The sequence below is a fragment of the Coturnix japonica genome, chromosome 24, assembly GCF_054131305.1.
Source record: "Coturnix japonica strain WE chromosome 24, WE-NBRP24, whole genome shotgun sequence".
NCBI lineage: Eukaryota > Metazoa > Chordata > Aves > Galliformes > Phasianidae > Coturnix > Coturnix japonica.
In genome coordinates this window covers 9,282,743-9,303,217 of record NC_140686.1, presented here as the reverse complement: position 1 = coordinate 9,303,217, position 20,475 = coordinate 9,282,743, and the positions used below count along the sequence as shown (strand labels likewise).

The 20,475-nt window shown below is 49.5% G+C and overlaps 1 protein-coding gene across 24 annotated transcripts in view; it reads right to left on the bottom strand.

Annotated features, from left to right (window-relative positions):
• TANC2 (tetratricopeptide repeat, ankyrin repeat and coiled-coil containing 2) overlaps positions 1-20,475 on the bottom strand; it is a 141,458-nt gene that overhangs the window by 13,626 nt on the left and 107,357 nt on the right. For all 24 annotated transcript variants that reach the window (XM_085523796.1, XM_085523800.1, XM_015885745.3 and 21 more), the window contains 9 exons: positions 14,460-14,568; positions 12,473-12,595; positions 12,027-12,263; positions 9,937-10,122; positions 9,148-9,241; positions 4,864-4,997; positions 4,195-4,318; positions 915-1,090; positions 214-346 (listed from right to left, as the gene is read on the bottom strand). In XM_085523796.1, the coding sequence (XP_085379922.1) occupies positions 214-346; positions 915-1,090; positions 4,195-4,318; positions 4,864-4,997; positions 9,148-9,241; positions 9,937-10,122; positions 12,027-12,263; positions 12,473-12,595; positions 14,460-14,568 (1,316 nt within the window). The remainder of the gene's footprint in view (positions 1-213; positions 347-914; positions 1,091-4,194; positions 4,319-4,863; positions 4,998-9,147; positions 9,242-9,936; positions 10,123-12,026; positions 12,264-12,472; positions 12,596-14,459; positions 14,569-20,475) is intronic.

The following is a 20,475-nucleotide window of genomic DNA, read 5'->3' as shown; positions in this document are numbered from 1 at the left end:
CAGAGGAAAGACCTTGCCAAAGAAACAGTTGTTTATTCGCTTTCTCTAAGTGATACGACAGCAATAAAACACCCCCATTTAACAGCACGGCTCTCCTGACTCGGGGCTGATTTTGGGGTACGAAGCAGCAGTGGGGCTGAGGCTGCCTCCAGGTCGGGGTTCTCACCCCAAGTGCCCACGCACAGTGCTGACCAGCTGCCCCCCAGGCCCTACCTATCTTTGCTCCTTTCTTCAGGAGGGTGACGACCACCGAGGTGTTGCGGCACCCCACTGCCCTGTCCAGGGGACGCATCCCGCTGTAGTCGACGTGCTCGATCATGGCCCCGTGGTCCACCAGGAACTGAACCTGCAATGGCAAACCAGCCGTCAGATTACTGGGGAACGACATCCAGCAACAGCTTGCCCAGCTCCAACTGGAAGAGGGGAGATTTAGGTTAGATACTGGGAGGGTGTTGAGGCCCTGGAACTGCCCGGTGCTGTGGGTGCCTCATCTCTGGAGGTGTCCAGTGCCATGGATGTGCTCCAGGCAGCCTGAGCTGGTGGAGGGCAGCCAGTCTATGGCTGGGTGTGGGGCAGAGGGGCTTTGGGGTCCCTTCCAACCCAGCCATGATGTGGTTATGCGGGTCTATGGCCTTCAGGGCCCCTTACAATCCAACTGTGCTGTGGTTCTGTGTCTATGGTATTCAAGGTCCTCTCCAGCCCAACTCAATCATTCCATCTTTCTCCGATCTTTAAGGTCCCTTCCAACTCAACTATGCTGTAATTCCACAGTTCTACCATCAACAAGGTCCCTTCCAACCCAACCCATCCTACGACCCCGTGATTTGCTATACCAAGCCATGCTGTCTACACCAAGCTATGCAGTACTACTTAGAGGGGTTAAGGTAAGCTGCCCTTTTAGTTCTGCCACTCACCACCTCCGCGTCACCGTAGAAAGCCGCCAGGTCCAATGGTGTGCGCCCGTTTTTGTCGGCGTGGTCGGTGGCCGCCCCATTCTCCACCAGGGCCCTCACCACAGCCAGGTGGCCCTTCAAGCAAGCCCAGCTGAGGGCTGTCAAGCCCTCCTTATCCATCAGAGAAATGGAGGCACCTGGAAGGACAAGTGGCAGCTCACTTGCAAGCTCAGTGACACAACAAACCATCACAAACTCTCCACACAGCGATGACAGCTTGTTTTTAGGGAATGAGAGATGTAATTATTGAATTACTCTATTAGCATTTCTCCCACTCCGCAGCTCACCCTCCATCACAACTCCAAATGCACTGATAAGAGCCGTGCAAGCAGGTTTATTCACACCAAACTACAAGCTTGTTCACACTCTGCTCCGCAAACCCTCCTGGCAAAGCCGTCAGAGCAGCCGGGTGGATCTGACATCCCTCAGCTGAGATGTCAATCTTTCCTTTTAACTGTTTTTTGGTGTCGTTTCTTTTCAGTCCAGCCTGTATGAGTCAGAGACGAGGGCCATTTTGCTGTTTCAGCAGGTCGTGGTGTACCAGGGGAACTAAATCACCCCCATTCTTCCCTGAAAGCGCATATTTCCCCCTCCTCACTCCCCTCCCTTTCACCCAAATGGACACAATTTCCAGCAGTATTTCTCCCTGAACTTTACCCAACATAAATACAACGCTGTGGGATAAACTACTGCCAACTGCAAGCCAAGGAGTGGGGGGGAACTTGACATTTTCTTGGATGCACAAATTGCGCTGCCATACCAACGGGTCAGCGTTGCTTCACACGGCATATGGATCCGCATACGTGATTTGAACAGCAGCATTAAGTGAACACTCCTCTGCGTGGCACAAAGACAGCTCCTGTTGCCATAGCACGCACTGAGCTCTTGCTCTCCAGAGTGCAGAAGAGATGTGCATCAGCTCTGCTGCTCTGAGCAGCCGTGCCTACCTGTGAGATGCTCCTGCCATCAGGCTGGCATGAATCGCTGCTGCAGTGTTTTTCTCCTGTAGGTAAACTCTCAAGCATGTGTTTCTCCCTGGCTCCAGAAAGCTTAGCAAGTGGGGGAGGAATGCAAACATCCTGAGCTTCCCATTCATCCCAGCTGACACATCCCTGGGTAGCAAACGTTGCCCAGATGACAGTGAGCTGCTGTGTCTTCCAACTCGCCCATCTTGTTTGTGGAGGAGCAAAACAACGTGAACATTTGGTGGAGATTATGTTCAGAAATCTGCACCTAGAGCTCTCAGCACAGTCCCAGCACTGTGCCTGCTGCGTGCACAGCGTGGCTGGAACAATCTGGTGTGCTGAGGTGGCACCGTGCTGACAAACATTGCTCCCCACCTCCTGCAATGCTGCTCCATGTGGAACCTACCAATCCTTCTGTGAAGGCTCTCGAGCTTGCTGAGGCCAACTGCTGCTCCACTACAAAGGATAAGCCTCATTTCATTCCTTCTCATTTGTACCAGCTTCTTTCTTGCAATTAAAGTTCTTTGTTGTTGGGTGGTCCCATGCAGAACCATGAGTTGGACCCAGTGATCCTTATGGGTCTCTTCCAACATGGGATGTTCCATGAGTTGGACTCCACGCTCCTTATGAGTTCCTTCCAGCTCGGGTTATTTTACAGTTCTCTTCTTGTTTTGTTCCCCCCTGACTTTTGGAGCAGGTGAGAAGGCTCCTGCAGGAAGAGGGAAGGCTGGAGAGCTGCGCCAACACCCAATCATCCCATTCCTTCACCAGTCCAAGGGAAGAGCCACCACACAATGGAGTGGTACACACAGACTTCAGGGCACCAATGCAGTGATCCAAGCTGAAGGTCCCAGCGAGAAGTGCCAGGCTCCCAGCAGAACCTCTGTGGGCTTTTCTACTTCTTCTTAATGCATCCTGCACTCCCCAGGGGTCTCTGACCCACTCAGCATTAAGAACATGGAACAAGCAGAAAGTTTGAAGGGGAACTGGCTTAAGGTGCCATCACAGGACAGACCCTTGCTGCAGTGGGAAAGGTTCTGTCTGAATACAACAGCCAATGGACCAACAGCTGCTCTGGCAGAGGTACAGCCAGGGAGGTTTAATTCATGGTTCACAGCTCTGCTCCTCCCAGGTGCTCATAGAGCAGCAGGTAACTCCACCAGTCTGGATTTCAAGTTGATTGAGGACTGCAAGTCAGTTAATAAAAAGTGTTTACAAACGCTGACTGCGTTCATCAAGTACAGCCAAACGAGATTTGCTTTGCAACACTCTAATTACTGCTTATGGCTTATGATTCACACGCTTTGATTTTCATGAAACATTAAACAGGATTGTTAAAGCCATTTTAATTAACGTAACCTATATATCACTGCACTCTGCCCAGGCATGGGCTAACTTTGCGGGACCGTGTGTTATGGCAGATTTAGTGGTGCTTAATGAGCTACTGAGATGAATGGTCCCTTTCAAGTACAAAAGGTTTCTATGGTTTTGATTTCTTGCACCTACAGCTTCATGATCGCTGTCACAGTCCCATGCAGGGCAGCACGAGTCCCAATGGCCTGTATTTAAGCAAGGACAGAAATAGTGGTGTCTGCACAGGCTGCAGGCAGTGTGCTGCTCCAAATCACCTCAAACATGTGCCTCAGAAATGAATAAAACTGAAACAGATTTGTGCTGACTGAACGACCCCGAGCGAAGCAGTTATTAGATACTAAAAACACTGAGCAAGGTGGATCTGTGAGTACTAGACTTGAAGAGCACACCATCTTCAAAACATCCAACACACCAAATCCTTTCCCATGTTAGGGCCTTACCATCCTGTTCATGTGGGTGTCAGAACTATGGGTATCAATGCTAGCACTGCAAACTGGAGTGATAACATGCCCCAACCCCTGGCCCTGAGCATCACTCTGTGGTCTTGCTTGCAGTTCAGGTGCACTACACGTTGATTTCTGTCTGAGGGGAAAGGTGGAAGTACAGCTCAGGGGCACACTCTGCCCTCAGTGTCCAAAGCATCTCTCATACGCTGCCATTGTAATTCCTACACAATATGTGGTTTGGAGGCCATGAGTGTCAAACAGAGATAACAAAACAGACAGCCAAGATCAGTACATCGACCATAACTGCTCTCCAACAGCTGGGTAAGTGATGGGGACCTCTCCTACTGCCCCATCCAGCAATGGGACCACAATCCTCATCCCTGAGGAAATGCAGAAGGCACTGGGATGGGACCTGCTGTGGTCAGACCCCAACATGTTCCAAACACGTGCTCTAACCTTGTGCAAGCAGAAACTCCACCGTGCCCAGGTGTCCCTCGGACGCAGCCATCATCAGCGGTGTCCGGCCCTGCTTGTCTGCCATGTTCACGTCGGCGCCGTGGGTGAGCAGCAGGTCCACAATCTGCAACACACAACGAGAGGACACACCTGGAAGAGCTGCTGGAAGGAGGTGGGAGCTCAGAAGGTCCACAGTGGTCCCTGCAGCTTAAGGGCTTCGCAAAGCCTTCCTGGAAAGCAAGCTGGGTTGAGGGCTGACCTCACACTCTACAACCCCCTGACAGGATGCTGTAATGAGGAGGGGGTCAGTCTCTGCTCCAGGGACCAACAACAGGATGAAAGGTGATGGCCTTAAGTTGCACTATGGGTGGCTCAGATTGGGAATTAGGGACAATTTCTTCTCCAAAAGAGTGGCAATGTGTTGGCACAGGCAGCCCTGGAGGCGTTCAAGTAACGTGAAGATGTGGCACTGGGGTACATGGCTATGGGCACGGTGGGGTGGGCTGGGGTTGGGCCTGAGGATCTGAGAGGCCATTTCCAATCTTAATGATTCTATGACTGTATGAAATCTCAGCTCCCAGCTGCACGTTGAGATTAGAGATGCAATTCCCAGCTCCAAGACAGAGGTGGGATGGGATAGGATGGGATGGGATGGGATGGGATGCTCACCTGCCAGTGGCCCTGTCGGACAGCACTAAAGAGTGGTACCACGCCGCGCCGGTTGGGCTGTGCCACAGCAGCTCCCTGCTCCAGCAGCAGCCGACACACATCCAGCTTCCCCCGGCCCGCTGCTGCCGTCAGTGCTGTGGAGAGAGGAGGCAGTGAGGGGAGCAGCCACCATGGCTCCATGGTGCCCCAACCACAGCACCCAATGGGCAACACCAACTGAGGATCAGAGCAGCGTTGTTGGGATGGGGGGTTTTTATGTCAGCCTGTGGTTCTCTGGAGTAACTGGAAAGCAAAAGTGGTGCCCACGCACTCAGATGTTCTCCATGCTCATTTTGGCTGCTGCTTCTGGGCAGGAACAACCCCACCTGCAATGGTCTTTGTGCAAAAACCAAATCATCTCATGCTGGAACGGGCTGCCCAAGGAGGCTGTGGATGCCCCATCCCTGCAGGCATTCAAGGCCAGGCTGGATGTGGCTCTGGGCAGCCTGGGCTGGTGATTAGCAACCCAGCACATAGCAGGGGGTTGGAACTGGATGAGCATTGTGGTCATTTTCAACCCAGTCTGTTCTATGATTCTATGGTCTCTCAGCTTCAGTGGGTTGGGAAGAAAACAGCTGATAACTCCTCCCTGTCCAAGTCTGCTCTTTCAACCCAAAAAGTCAGGCTGGGTTCGAAAAGACGAATCCAACCTGAAAATAGCTCTGAGTGCAGGACCTGCCTTTTGAATCGTCTTTGGTATTAATTTTAGACCTCTCAGTTCCTCCCTCTCCCTCCCCCCCCCCACTCTCTGTGCACTTCAGCCCTGCCTCCGGTGGGAGCTGGAGCAGAAGGTGGGAGTCTATTTCAAACTGACGTCTCTTGTTTCTTATTCTGAAGTACATTTCTGTGGGACGGCTGATTACGAGGTGTTGATGGGTTTCCAACTGCATCACTGTTAATGGTGGGGGATTTAATTAATTCTCTCTTCTGTTCCACATTATGCTCGAGTTTTTTCTTCCCTCGGAGTTGAGAGACAGCAAGAGTTAAAAGAAAAATCAAGCCTTTACCACGAGCAGAACATACTGCAGCATCTATAATCAGATCCATGTGGGTTTTAAACGTAAGCTACCAATATAGCAGGAGGACTGTGACCAATGTGCATGGCAGAGCGATCAGCACGCGGGGCTTTGGGGTTTTATTTCTAAACCTGCCCGCACTTGAAATGCTGTGGGTTAATTTCAGGTATTTCACATCAAAGTGATTTACGTAAAGCAGCCACACAGTCTGTGTTCACCACAGAACAGACTTTGGAAGAGACTTTAGTGGAGCAGGATGGTTGGGTCTGTAGCCATAACCTTCTGAGCTCTGCTCTGCTGGACTCCTCTGTCCTGCAGCACTGTGGCAGCAGTTCTGCTCATCTCATCCATCCCAGTTCCAAAGCTCAATTAAACCACTTTGAGAAGCCTCCTGCAAGAACCCACTTCCATAAGCTTTTAGTACTCCTCGGGTGCATGTATCCACCTGCTGCCTTCCCCATGCACTCTGATGTGCCTGCAGGAGCCACCACAGAACCCGCAGCTCAAGGCACAACTCTGCAAAGGGCTTGGAAAGGAGATGAGAGGAAATGAGAGAAATTGGTTGGTTGGAAGTTTTGCTGCCTGAGAGCTCACTGTGAAGAACTGAGCCCACTGAGCCCAGCCAGCAAGAGGAGACCAGAGATGGAAAATGAGAGTGTTTACACTGCAGTTCTTCCAGGAGAACAGAATGCCATCCTATCACACCCTGCAATAACCAAAGCTTGGCACAGATGCCATGAAACACTTGCTGCAGTTCCCCAAACACAGCCAACAAAACCCAAGCCGATTCCATCCGCCCTCCATTGCCGGCTCTCTGGCAGAAGGGATTTGCTGCAGCCCACTGCCTGCTGTGCAAAGCGTGCCTGCTTTCCTACAGAAGAACAAAGCTGATCTGCAGAAGGCATCATTACATGGCAGTGGGCTCCAACATGGCGCATGGATCCACCTCAGGGGCTGCCAGCATGGCACACACAGACAGTATTGCTGCTCTTGCACCTCCAGCCCTGATGGAGCTGTTACAAGTGATTCAGATGCTTTTGTGCTGGGTTTGATGGGAGCCTTGTCCCGGGGGCACACGATTCATCTGGAGTTGTGCTGTCAGCAATTCCTGACCTTATGATGTAACTTGGCGCTGCCGTGGGATGAGATCAGGCTGACATCACCGAGCCAAGCTCTGTTCTATGGCACATCAGACACACGAGCAACAAGTATCAAAAGAGAGAAAAGACCCCACTTGGATTTCTAGAGCAGACTGCTATTTTTAGGTGGAAATGAGCGTTTTCTCTTCAAGTCCAAACTAAACTCACTATTTACCCTTGGGAAAATAAAAACAGAACAGACGTGCTTGGAAGTCTTGTGATCCATACGAACGTATCTTACCTGTGATGGAAAGAAGGACTGCTGGCATTTGGTGCTTGGCTCAGTTTTGCTCCTTTTCCTACCTTACCCACAGCTGTTGTAATGGATAAGCGAGGATCCATTTCTAACAGCTTCCCAGTTTGTGTTTTATGTGCACATCAGCAGTCTGTGCTGCCAGCTATCCCTTCCAAATGTAAGTGTAGCTTTTGGCATTGGAGGGGGAAGGTATGGGAGGAAGGTGACAGTGGGGAAAGGTTTCTGCTGGAGTCCTTGGGGCAGCAGGCAAAGTGGGAACAGCAGAACCACCCAGATGTGAGAGAGAGAATAGCTGGGATTTTGCAGGGAGAAGAGCATACAGCAAAGCACTGGGAGCAGAAAGAGAGGAGGGTTTGGAGGGCTGTGACCTGTGAAGGCAGAGCTGCAGGGAAGAGCAGAGCCACAGAACAGCCGGGAAAGCAGCAAGGCTCTCCACCAGGCTTTGCCAGCTTATCCAGACAACCAGGACTATCCTAACCCAAGAAGAGCATCAGCATTACCTGATGCAGCTTCTGAGGGCATACTGCAGGGACATGTGTCCATCACTTCTAATCGTACTCTGAAGCCATCTGGACCACCTCCTATCTGCTACCCTTCTGCAGCAGGACCATTGCTCAGCAGTGCACGTCCTGTATGAGCCATCTCTGACCTGGGGTTACAGCCTGGCTGATCCAATAAAAATGCTGCTGTTTTGTTACTAACTGCCAATGCTCCATCATTTCATTTGAAGAATCCTATATTCAGTTTCTGTTTTTTTGCTCTGTGATGCCCTCGGGGCACTTTAAAATGGTTTATTAGTACATTTGTGGTATTATTTCCACCAATAAAGGCAGCATGTCCTTGCTGCTCTGTGGCTGTGTGTGCAGTGAGCTTCTGCTTTTCCCTGTGCTCCATCCCATGTTGGGACACGTTACTCCTCTCCCTCTGCCATTTAAAGCAGTGCATGCTCAGAGGCAACACTTCCCAGCCAGCTCCATCCATTACAGCACTGTACTTTCAGAAGTACTGAGTGCCAACCATCTCAGACCATAACCCAGCCCTTCCCTGCTTCAAATACAGACAACCTGAGCCCAGCACAGCAGTGCCTGCAGTTCGGAGCATGTCACTGTTAAACAAAGCTGATGGAGTTGAAGGCAGAGCTCTCTCACCCAGACAGGGACCAGCGCATCAGCTCGACAGGAGCACTGATGCAAGTGGATTGGTGACCTGAGTGCAGGAGACAGCGGGTAACATTTAAGAGGTCACCGGAGTCAAAAGCCAACAAGGCAAAGTCTGAACAGCTCAAGAAATGGAGATGACAGTGACTTGTGTGTGTGTGTGTGAGGAGGAAAGGGGGGAATGGCTGGTTTTGTTTTGGGGGCAGTGAGAAAAGGAGGGCTTCTGTGTTAGACTGTGAGCACCAAGGAGAGCACTGAGCAAAGGACTTTCTCTTTGTAACTAGCAGGTGTTAAATAATGGATAGCTTAGCAATCAGTGCTGTGTGTTACAGGGAAGAGGAGAGCAGAATGGACATGCTCTGAGTAAATATGTGAAGTATCAGGAGAGAACGAGCAGCAGTGTGCATCCATCTGACTTCACGTGGGATGTTTCAGAAACCAGTGGGCTGGCACTCAGAGCTGCTGTGCGCCCCGTGCTTCAAAGCCAGCATCAGGAGCACAGGATTTCCTGAAGACCAACTGTCTATTTAAGCACCTTGGCATCTGTACATCACCCAAAGTGAAATCAGAGGAAGGGGAGCCTCTCACACAGGGCAAAGCAGGGATCAGAGGTATACCAGGAGCCCGTAAACACCAACACAAGCATGCAGGAGAAGCTACAGATCTGCAGAAATCACCTGTCTCTCCCCAGAGGCTGTCGAAGCTGTTGATCTGCGCTCGCTCCACCTCCTCTTCATCTTTTTCTGGAAGGTCGAGCAGGTAGGAGACAATCTAAAACAAAACGACTTGTCAGCTCACCGACCTCGATGCATTATAAATAAACTGCTGACATTTTAACAGGAGCTGCTCTGAATACACTGAGGAGAAGGCACAGAATCTCTGCCTGGAACCCTCAGCTTGAGTTAAACAGAGATCCCAGCAAGGACTCTGCTGTGGCTCCAGCAGTGATTAGGATCAATTATAGACACACACAACATTTGTTCCATCACCAAAGCTGGAAAACTCAGCAAGTTTATCACCAGCTTATAGCTGTGCCTGCAAGCAACTCCCAGCAGGAGCCTGCAGTATATTCTGTAAGCAGACACGTGCATTTAGGGTGTAACAAACATGAAATTGCTTTTTTAAGTTACTAAGGTGGTTTGGGGGAAAACTCTCATTTGCAACATTCTGTGCCCTGTTACAAATGATGTCAGCGTGCAGATCCGTATGGTTTTGAAGTCACATCTGCTTCTAATTGGTTCAGCTCACAGTCACTTTAAGCTAATAGCAATTATCCAGCTTTCTTTAATCAGCTCCTCTGATCTGAGCATGTTATCTATGTTTTTATGGATTATTCAGAACAAAAGCAAAATCTAAAGTCAAGTCAATGACGGCTCCAACCCCCAGCCCCCCTTGCTTGGTATTGTGGCTAGAAATCATGGTTAACCTTTGGTGTCCCATGGAGAGCGATGGGCTGGGAGCCTTACCTCCGTGTAGCCCATGCTGGCTGCGGCAATCAGGGCCTGCTGGATGGCGTGGCTCTTTTTGAACACCCCCTGCTGCTGCCCAGCCATGCTCCAGTCGCATTGGATCAGGAACTTCACCACTTCCAAGTGTCCTCTGAGGGCGGCGTGGACCAGAGCGCACTGACCGTTCTTGTCCAAGTGATCCACCTTGAAAAGAGAAGGCAACAACATGCAGTGAAGCCAAACCTCGGGTGAAACATCTTCCTTCCTGAGTTTCCAGCCCTGGTTTCAGAATCATGCCACGTGTGCAATTCTTCTGGTCACAGTCCCTTCCCTGAGCAGACAGCAGCTCTTCCCAAAGGCAATGCCTGGGACTGAGGCATCCTCTTGGCCACAAGTGTTTACTTTGGCTAAGCTGCCATTTTACTACGGTCTTCTTCAGACTCAAAGGCTGCAAAACTGTTTTCCCTTTGTGTCCTGAAATACAGCAATCACGTTTTCTTGCAATCATGCACACACAATCATCTCCCTTCCCCAGATCCACTCAAGAAAGCAGCTTGTTTCCCAGATACCATCTCAGGATTCATTCAAGGGAGACAGAAATGTCTCAGCTGCAGCCTGACACCCTGATGTGAACCCGATGCAAGCAGAAGTCAATAGGAAACAGATTTCATTTGGCAGCTCTGCAGGAGCTCCTCTGCTCGGCTGCTCAGGACGGGGCACAGTTCAGCAGAATACACCAGCTGGGATTTCTTTGCTACACTTAGGGATACTGAAGGAAAACCTGGGCAAGCTTTTTGCACTGCGTTTACCCCTAAAACTCCTGTTCTCAGCAACAAGTGCCAGGGGCTCACTTGACTCTTAAACTATCCCAAAGAAGTGACATTAAATAATGTTACTTCCTCCCATCCTCATATTATAACAGACAAACAGGGCAAGGTCTGAGAAGTCCCTCAGTCGCTCTGACATTCATAGGGCAGCTTCACAAACCCACGTTTTGCTTTTTGAACTGAAGCTCACCATATAGGGAAACCACTAATTGTTTCCAGGAGGCTTCGCTTCAAATAGCAGCACAACTTTCTTCTCTAACCAAGTATTCAAACGTGACTCATTACATCCAATTAAAACTCCAAACGCTCAGCAGAGAGCTAAACAAAGGGTATTTTTCTAGGATAAGTCTGATAGAAGTTTTTGGATGATGTGTCTCAATGAGGTATTTAAAGAACACTCTGTGCTGCAGGAGCAGCGTTGCCATTTTGGCACTGTGATGCTCAAGGACCAGACCAGACCTCAGCAGGCTGTTAGTGCAGCACAATTAGGCAGCTCCTGCACCAGACCTGCATTCCAGAACACTGGTTACAGACTGCCCGGAGCTGTTTGCCTTTGGTGCTAATGTGACATTTGGACAGGCAATACTCTTTAAGCAGCAAACCCTCTGCAGCAGCACGCTGTGTTCACCTGATAGGGGATGCTCTTTAGCAAGCGGGATGTCCCCTGCCTGCAAGCTCATGTTCTGAGTGTGGAACACTGTATGCCAGCTGCTGGAGGGATGGAGTCATAGAATCACAGAATCTTAGAATGGCCTGGGTTGAAAATCCCACGATGCTCATCCAGTTCCAACCCCCTGCTACGTGCAGGGTCACCAACCAGCAGCCCAGCCTGCCCAGAGCCACATCCAGCCTGGCCTTGAATGCCTGCAGGGATGGAACATCCACAGCCTCCTTGGGCAACCTGTTCCAGTGCGTCACCACCCTCTGCTTGGAAAACTTCTTCCTAATATCCAACCTAAACCTCCCCTGTCTCAGTTTAAAACCATTCCCACTTGTCCTATCACTGCCCACCCTCACAAACAGCCATTCCCCCTCCTGTTTATACGCTCCCTTCAAATACTGGAAGGCCACAATGAGGTCCCTCTGGAGCCTTCTCTTCTCCAAGCTAAACAAGCCCAGATCCCTCAACCTTTCCTCATAGGAGAGGTGCTCCAGCCCTCTGACCATCTTAGTGGCCTCCTCTGGACCTGCTCCATGCCCTTTCTGTGCTGGGGGCTGCAGGTTTGGATGCAGTACTGCAGATGGGGCCTCATAAGAGCTGCGCTAAGGGAGTCACCTTACCTTGGCCCGTTTCTTGCACAGCAACACAACGATGCTCAGGAACCCAGCAGCAGCAGCGTACCCAAGGGGGGTCAGGCCGCTCTCAGAAGCAGCATCCACGTTGGCACCAAACTCCAGGAGCAAAGCCACCATCTCTGTGTAACCCAGGTGGGACTGCACGCACAGAATTGGGGCGTTGTTTAGAACTTCGGTCCGGTAATTCACATTGGCACCTCCTAGAATCAGCAACCGACTGACCTGCAGAGCATTAGGAAAGCACCTGTTAGCTGAGTGTTAAGGATGGGAATGAGTTTACTGTCAGGGCGATACAAGAGTTGAAATCAGAGCCCTTTGTGTGGTTTTAAGCAGATCTAAAGCCAGGAAGATCCTCCTCCTAGTGCTGTGGGGTGGTAGAAGCTCCCTATGGGAGCTCTGGATCCCCTCCAGCTCGCCCCTCCTCACAGTACCTTGATGTTTGGGGTGTAGAGGTTTCTCAGTGATGCCAAAGCCATGGAAAGACCCTCAGTGCTGTAGGAGATCCAAAGCCCTTGCAGGATGGAAGAAGATACTCCAACTTTTTTACTCAGCCCCTGTGAAAAAGAAAAGACAGCGTAGATCCAAGCCCTCACCTTTACACAAGCCCAACCTGGATTAAACCAGGATTAATTCAGTAACCACACTCACACCAATTTAACTGTAATCCCCAAGCTCTGCACAGAATGTTGCTTGCAGGTACCCCAAACCACACCACACTGATCCTCCCAGGCATAAAGATACGGTGCACTTTTAAGATACAAGATGTCAATGAACAAACATTTGCCCTTTGGGGTCAATCAATCAGCTTGTAGGAAACAAGCTGCAAAGTTGCTGCGGCCATCTGCAAGCTCTATGCAAGGCAGGGTGAAGCTGCAAGCAGCCCAAACCTGCTCACCTCCCCCAGAAGATGCTGTGTTGAGAAGCACTGCACGCTTCTATTCTTCTTTTTGTTAAAGCACATCTTATTTTGGCAGAACTGATTCACGGAGTTTCCTTATTATTCACAGGCTTAAACGAGATGACAATGCGTGCTCACAAAAGGATAAATTAAGGAAGCCTTAACATTTCCATATCTAACACCAGACTGCCTCCAACCTTTCCCGTGGGCATGTGAGAGCACTCATAAGCAAGCATCCCTCCTCCTACCAAGGGGACAACTGCTTTGCAACCAATGTGCCTGCAGACAGATCCATGACAGAGGGATGTGTCTGCAGCCCTGATGCATGGACAGCAGTGTCCAGCAGTGCTGTGTGCTGTGGGTACAGCCTGCACAGTGCTGTTCTGCTACTGATTTACCATTAACTCTGATGTTTCCATGGAAACTGTACAGCCATCTCTAGCTCTGCCACAATGCACAAGCCCTGATTTCTGCTTCCTCAGTGCTGTGAGGTCCACAGGACCACAGTGCTCATCCAGTTCCAAGCCCCTGCTGTGTGCAGGGTCACCAACAAGCAGCCCAGGCTGCCCAGAGCCACATCCAGCCTGGCCTTGAATGCCTGCAGGGATGGGGCATCCACAGCCTCCTTGGGCAACTTGTTTGCAACACCTTGTTGCTTGGTTTGTAAATCTGTTTATCTGAAGTTTGGGCCCAGCTGTATCATGACTGAGTGTTTCTGTTCTTGCCCTTCCCATCCATGCCACATTTCCTGGATGGGTTTCCACATAGAATTAAAGAACCACCAAGGCCGGAAAAGACCTACAGGATCATCCAGTCCAACCATCCACCTATCACCAATAGTTCTCACTAAACTACATCCCTCAACACAACGTCTGAACCTTCCTTGAACATCTCCAGGGTTGGTGACACCCCACCTCCCCGTGCAGCCCATTCCAGTGCTTGACTGCTCTTTCAGACAAGTATTTCCTAACATCCAACCTCAGTTTCCTCTGGTGCAACTCAAGGCCATTCCCTCTCATTCTATTGCTAGTTACATAAGAGAAGAGGCTGACCCCCATCTCACAACGTCCCTTCAGGTTGTTACAGAGAGTGATAATGTCTCCCTGGAGCCTCCTCTTCTACACACTGAACAATCCCAGCTCCCTTAGCTGCTCCCCCTAAGACCTGTGCTCTGTTAGGACTGGTGATCACTTTAAGACACTCAAATATTCATACTCATGTATGTTTCCCAAACTGTTTGAGGATGCTTGTGCTCAAGAAGGAACGTCGTTGGGTCCCAGCCTCAGTACCAGCACCGTGCACCGTCCAATGCACAGAGATGGACAATACCGTTCCCTCACTGATTAACCCATGTTTTAGTCTGCTTTCAAGAATTTCTTCCATGCTGTTGCTAATTCTGTAGATCTAATAAAGCACATCTCTTACGGAAGCCCTAAAACAAGGACAGACCAAATGCTGATGGTGTTTGGTAGATTGAACACAACCAGGACGAGGCTGGAGCAAAACTTCCTTTTCCTTACCTTAAAAATATGTGCTTTGAGAATGTGATGTCCCAGTTCGATCGTTTGCTGTCGGTTTAGTTTTCCTTCCTGACGGGAAAACCAGAAGGCAAGCAGTGTGTGGCCACTCCTGGAAAGAGAAGAAGGAAGCACGTCAGTATTTAAAGCCTTCTACCAACAAAAGGGCTTCGGAGAGCAAAGCCTTTGGGAGGCAGAGCTGTAAACCACCAACTCGTTTCCACTTTCTTTGGATTATTGGTGACCACAGGGACCAGGTCATTAGAAGATGCAACCATACAACAAATGCTCCCTGTAAACCTTTCCCCATTTGCTGAAGAAAGCAGCCCAGGCCTTTGCAAGCTGGAGATGCATTTCCCTACTGCAGACATTGCCACTGCCTGCAAAGAACTGGGAGCAAGCGAGGCTTTTCCAAGGTCTCCCAAGTGTTATCTGATCAAAAAAAGAGAGAAGTAATTCTTCTGTGATCAAATATGCAGACCATAATAAGCAAAGCAACTCCTAGCCTTGACATTGAGGGCAGAGAAGAAGTTCAGATTCTTCCATAAGCCCCCGGGTATCCTCAAGGGAGTCCTTTTTAACCCACTTAATTCCTGGAACTAAATAAGAATGTGATTCCATATAAAAGCAACCAAACTCCCTCAAGCCAAACAAAACCAAACACGATATAAGCTGCGGCTTCAGAAGGGCTTTTAAGGACAGGGAATGTTATTAGCTCATCACTGTTTGGTAAAGCAGAAAGTGCTCAGCCTGGCCAAAAGGCATAGAAGCAAGCAGATGTCTGCACAAGGGCAGGGATTTATCTGCATGTCTCTGTCCAAAGAGAACACCAAGCCCAGGTGCTGCCCACACGTTGCTGTGCTGTCAAAGATCTCTGCACAGCAGCAACTAAAGGGACAGAAGGAAAGTTGGTGCAGCAGAAGTGGTAGGATGTGGTTGTAGGATGCTGAGCCATCCTTGGCTCTTTGCATTTCCCTCCCGTTGCTCTTCCCCCCTTGGCTTCCCACTTTTGGAGCAGGAGGGTTGGGGTTGGTCTTGATGATCTTTGGAGATCTTTTCTAACGATTCACTGAATGGGAATGCTGGGAATGGCTCAACGGTTGGACCTGATGATCTTGGAGGTCTCTTCCAACTTTAATGACCCTGTGATTCTGTGAAGATCCAGAAAGTTCTGCCATAACAATGAGCAGCTCCATGCTGACACGCCAGCCTGGCGTCCCCGCTTTGCTGCAGCTGGAGGGCATTTACCCAAGTCTGATCACACGCATGGCTGTTACAAATAAGGCATCTACAAACTCTTCCAGAATCAAGCACAGCATTCATGAGCAATGCATTACCTCTGCAATGTTTCCCAGACCTCGGCTCCAGGCTCCTTGAGAAATACTTGCAGTCACTTGCTCTGTCAGCGCTAATTGCCTGCTAAAGCAGACTCCAACAGCACAGCCTTGCTTTCCTTTCCCTTTCCCCCCACCCCCCTTAACAGAGCAGCGGATGGCAGTAATGATTTCTACATCAAGGAGCTCAGTAAAACGATCTGCTTTGAATTTCGCCACTGCAGAGTTTGCCATCAGAGATTTTCTATTTTTAATGTGTGATTTCTTCTCGTGAAAAATTAATAGTGCTGCCAGCTCAGCTCCCGGAGCCTTTGTTTGCTGCTGCAGATCGTGTATGGCACAGCTCTGGAGCTCTGCATGGTGAGGGATGTGCTCAGGGATGGGCACAGAGAGAAGGAAGGATCCCAAAGCTCGGTGAGAATCAGTCCCTTCCACTTCTGGCCCTATCTGATGTCAAACTCCTGATGTCTCCTCACTGCTGGGCTGGGACTGAACACTGGGGAAACCAGTCCCACCTACACGGCCACAGCATCTTACACATGGCAGGGATGGGGCTGGGGAACGGAGTCTCCAATGCTGCTGGATAAAGACCATGCTGCATCCATGTGTTACTGAGTATGGGGAGCATGTGACATGGCGGTCAGAGGGCTCATCTGTAGGATAACATCCAGGATAACGTACCTGAATCCTCATCAGGAGCTGATCCTGGAGAGCCACTGACATGGGAGAATGGGGGTTCTGAGCACTGCCAGGGGGAACAACAAGGAGGAAACACGGATGGAACCCTTTGGTTCATGGTAACAAAGCAATGATTTAAAAAATACAGAGCAATAAGGAATACAAGAGAGAGAAAAGCATTTCGGAACACTTGCAGAACCTGATTTAATCAAGTTTAAAACCACGGATCCAGAGAGCAAAGATGGAATTCTGCCGTCTCCGCTCAGCTCAAAAAGCTTCCCCCAGATCTTGCTGGTTGCCAGCAGCAGATACTTCATGTTCAGAGTAAATAAGTGATGTCTGAGAGCACGGTGAAAAGACTGCTGGCGTAACTTAATGACCACATTGGGTGGGTTGAATGGGCAGAGCCATCATCTCCCTGTATGCTCTGCAATGACCGCAATGCACGGAGCGCTGGGCTGAAGAGCGCTGACACGTTTTCTGTCCTCATTTCACCTGCTGTAACTTCTCGTATGTAGGATTGCAGCAGGGCGGGGGATGCGACTTGGAAGTGCTTCGCTTCCATTTGCCTGGGAGTGATGTGGAACAACGTCGGGAGCTGCCCTCAGCAAACCTCTGCAAGGCTCTGCTCAGTGAGGATTGGAGGAATGCAATAACAAGAGCAAATTAAGCAACGTTTCGCTCTTCAGTAAGCGCTCGTATTGCCTCCAATTAATTCCACTTCTCTCTCTTTGGTGGCTCAGTGCCACCGAATGGATTACTCAGTGGATATTTCTTCCAGTGAATATTTTCTTCTTTCTTTAGATGTGAAAAGTGGGACAGCGTGCACAAGTTTGCCATCCGGAGAAAGAAAAAATAACAAGACAGAGATTTTATGAGGACAGTAACTGAAGGAAAAACATATTCCAGAAGGGTTCTCCATCTGAACCCTTACACTGCATGTCTAATGAGCCAGTAGTTCGGCTCATGTCCTTTGTGGTGGGAGCAATCACATCTGCTGTTCATCTCATCCCATCATGTAACGTCTCCCTCTTCTCTTCCAACCAACACTGCAGCTGCAGCTCCATCCAAATGTGGGGACGATCCTTGACTTGCCTGACTTATCCCAATGGCTTTAATCACTCCTTTTTCAACTCTGTACTTCTCCATGAGATCAGAGCCAGCACCTGGAAATGCCAGCCATGGGGATGCTTATACGTAGTCTCCAGCATTCACTGTATGGAGTTATTGCCCATTCCTATCACATTCCATGATGTACCAGTTACAAGTCAGGAAGTCAGACAGCTTTATCCTGGAAGTGGCAGAGGAAGGTGAGAAGTTGTGCTCCTGGTGTCAGCAGGGATTGGGTCCTCACCACTTGGTGGACAGACTGTGTTTGCCCATTCAGTGAACAGGAGAGCACCAGGATCCAAATATATGGTGCTCAGCTGTGTTCCCTCTTGATGAGGAAATTAAACCAACAGGAAACATTTCATTGCCCTTCAAATGCACCAGGTACAGAGGGACCCCAACGCCAAACCATGGGTAAACCACTGCTTCCACCATGCCAAAATTAGAGCTGTAGGAATGACTACCAACCACCAAAGCCCGTGGTGATCTGTGAATTGACTACACCAACTCAGCACAGGCTCTGAGCAAGGGCAAACACCAGGACACAAAGTACACAGCTGGACACAGCACAACCACCAGATGCCCAACGATGTAAGGGATTCAAATCAATACAAAACACATTCTTTCCCCTCACCTTCAGTTCAAATGGCATCTGTTTCACGGAGCGAAAAGCATCTCACGTGAGACCAGTTTTTCAGGTTTAAAATGGAAAAGCATTTGGAAAGTCAACCTGGTCTAGAGGGAGGTGACCCTGTCCATAGCAGGGCAGTAGGAACCAGATGATCTTAAAGGTCCCTTCCCAACCCAATCAATTCTACAACTCTATTACTCTATGACAGTTAGGAGCTATCTGTGGACAAGCTTTAAACATCTGATGTACAATGGATGGAGTCTGATCTACTGGTTGGCAACGCAGCCCATGGCAGGGGGTGGAACCAGATGGCATTTAAGCTCACCTCCATCCCAACCATTCTATGACCCTGTGATCCCCACACCTCCCATTTCTGTGTTTGTTGTATAACTTGACTCTTAAAGATAACATTTGCACTGCACTCCTTTCCTACACCCTTCCTAAACCTATTGCCTGGGGACTGCTGGTCAGATCAGCCTTTGCATCAAAAGCAATAAGACACTCATTTGCTTCTAATTCATTCTCCATCACCCTGCTGGGTAAGATGTAAGTACGCAACTTGGAGGAGGATCAAGTCTCTCCTTGCAGCTTGTCTCCTGACAGAAAGGAAAATGCAAAACACCTCCACTGCATTGTGTTACAAGACAGCTCTGCTCGAAACCATGGCAACTGAGCATAGTTATCACTGCTGCTGCTGAGCCAGCCCACACCGAGCCCCATAGAGACAGAGCAGGTTTGGCTCATGGTGTGGAACCGAAGGGAATGGGTGAGGAGCTGCCCTCACCCTCACCTCCAGAGACATCATTTCTTCACTGAGATCCTGTTATTATTAGCTATCTTCTAATAGCTGATCAATTCTTGGTGCACAGCGAACGTTTACTGCAGAACACTCATCTCCTATGTAGCGTTTCTGGGTCTGGTTTCAGACTCAAACAGCTCTGCAGTGCCACACCAACTCCTGTGCTGGGCACCAGCAATCAGGGTCTGAACAATACCAGATGCTGCATGGGTTTTCTTCACCCTTCTTCTGGAAACCAAATCCCAGGCATTTAGGATTTCAGACTAACACCACATCCTGAGATAGATGCAAAAACTCCCAACTGCAGTACTTCAATCCATACACAATCATTTCACTCTGGGGGTCTGCATCTGACTGCAGCCCTTCTACCACCTCACCAACACCAACCACTTCCCACCCCCCACCTCCCTCAGTCCCATCAGCAGCAGCACAGGGATGAAACATTTCATTTCCTAAGTGCTGCAAAAGGACGCAAAAATCACTGCATGGAAGGTTCTGATGAAATCAAAACACAGAACAGCATTACAGGATTTAGGTTAGGAAGTGTCAGAGTGAGTATATAATAAGCAACACTTTTTCATGCTCTGGTCACAATGGATTGGGCTTTTCCCTATGATACTTCATGTTATTTGTTAACTACAACACTTGAAAAACAATGCCAGCAGGGGAAACCATTACTGCAATGCTGTTTGAACCCTGACAAATGCTACCAACAGCCATGGATGCTGGGGGTCCCTGATGGGAGATCTACAGCAATCACGAGCCAACGAGCCCTTGTTCACAGTGAGCCCCAGCACAGAGGGTCAGCAGCCCCACAAGCCAACACAAAAGGTGGAGGCTGGAGATGCACCATTTGTCAGAAGCTTAGACAATGTGGTGATTTCTGGACGTTGTGTTCTTCCTCTTCCATCTCCCCATACTTCCAAGAAGATGGGAATACACTCCCTTCAACACAAGGAGAAAGATGCCCCAGTGGCGGTGCTGCAGCCCCAAAGCCCATCATCCCCATTTCCTTCACGGTGTTCTCAAACCCAAACACTGTGCCAGGGTACATCAATTAAGAACAGCCTCACAGAACCACGTTTCACTTCAAAACTTGGCCAAACAACACTGGCTTCAGCAGCTCCATTCCTCACTGCATCGACACAGAGACAGCAATGAGCTCTGTGCTAACAATGTGCTCCTGCCCCAGCGATGATGAACCCATGCAAGCAGAAAGGAAATCAAAGCTGCAGCCAAATCTGCTCCTGGTGGCTCGGTCAGGGGCAAGCTGTGCTTCTTTTAGAGAAATAAAGTGAAAAATCATCATTTATCTTCATTGTTACTAAGGGTTTACTATGCCCTGAGCTCAACGTCTCAATATTAGCTGGACAGGAGGGTTTTGAGGAGCACAACAGCAGAATCTCAGGGGGTCTGCCCTATTAATCACCCAAATGTATCCTGCTTCATTATCTACCATCAGAGTGT